Raw genomic sequence first — 1,215 nt, forward strand, 5'->3', positions numbered from 1 at the left:
GAGAGACAAGTAAGGGACAAAACACTACAAGAAGTCTAATCCCTCCTCAGTTGTCGTCTGTTACAAACTCCCTATCGAGCTTTCAACGACAATGTAGGAAACCTTCGTTTAACAACTGCATCCAGAAATTTTAAAAATGTAAAATTTCTGGAGAGCTGGAGCTTCGAACAAACAAACAACGACAGGGTGGACGTACAGAGTAAGCAATCGACGAAGACAAACATTAAGGGCCGTTGGGCCAAGACGCATTGTAATAGGTAACGCATGGAAGAAATTTTGAAAGGATATAGAATAAATAGAAGGGAAGAAAATGGTAGAAGAGAAAAGAAAGAGAGAAAAAAAGGACAGGAGGCGAGAAGAAATGACGTCTGGTTAAGTACGCGTCGCGTCCAGAAAAGACAGAGGTGAGAAAAAGATGGCCTGTATTCACGTGGGAACGAACAGGCAGAGGAAAAGGGAGACAAGAGACACACACACATAGACCAAATGTATGTCATATAAAACTATTCCGCACATACAATAATAGCCATACCAACAATCCAACACACTTCCATCATCAGCAGCCCCACGGATATCACTATCGTTTCGACACACACACACACACACACACACACACACACACATACATACACACACACACACACACGCACGCACACACACACACACACATGCACGCACGCACGCACACACACACACACACACACACACACACAGAGGGACGTGTGAATGTGTTTTATTGAAAGGACTCAATATAGGGTATCCTACCTGAACTCTGGCTTCCGACAGTCCTAGTCTCTGGCTGAGTTCTTCTCTCATAAAGGCATCTGGGTAATGTGTCTCGTCGAACAACCGTTCCAACTCATTCAACTGTTCCAGTGTGAAATTGGTACGGCTTCTTCTTTGTTTTAATTTCGGTTGGTCGTCATCTTCGACGTCTGATCTGTTGTCTTTTGTACAGTCTGAAATCACAACAACAACCCAATATATGGACGTATAGGACACTCTGCTGGTCTAGATCTGTACGTTGATATATACACGTGCACATACACACACACACACACACACACACACACAAACAAACATACGTACATTCACACACACATACACGTACATATGTACATACGTACATACATACAAACATATTTAAATATATATAAGCATATAACTGTAATATAATCACCAATTATATATATATATATATATATATATATATAT

The 1,215-nt window shown here is 41.0% G+C and overlaps 1 protein-coding gene across 1 annotated transcript in view; it reads right to left on the reverse strand.

Annotated features, from left to right (window-relative positions):
* LOC106882691 (short stature homeobox protein 2) overlaps positions 1-1,215 on the reverse strand; it is a 105,823-nt gene that overhangs the window by 60,108 nt on the left and 44,500 nt on the right. Inside the window, exon 2 of the mRNA XM_052974853.1 lies at positions 766-959. Within this exon, the coding sequence (XP_052830813.1) occupies positions 766-959 (194 nt within the window). The remainder of the gene's footprint in view (positions 1-765; positions 960-1,215) is intronic.

Source organism: Octopus bimaculoides, chromosome 19, assembly GCF_001194135.2.
Source record: "Octopus bimaculoides isolate UCB-OBI-ISO-001 chromosome 19, ASM119413v2, whole genome shotgun sequence".
NCBI classification, from domain to species: domain Eukaryota; kingdom Metazoa; phylum Mollusca; class Cephalopoda; order Octopoda; family Octopodidae; genus Octopus; species Octopus bimaculoides.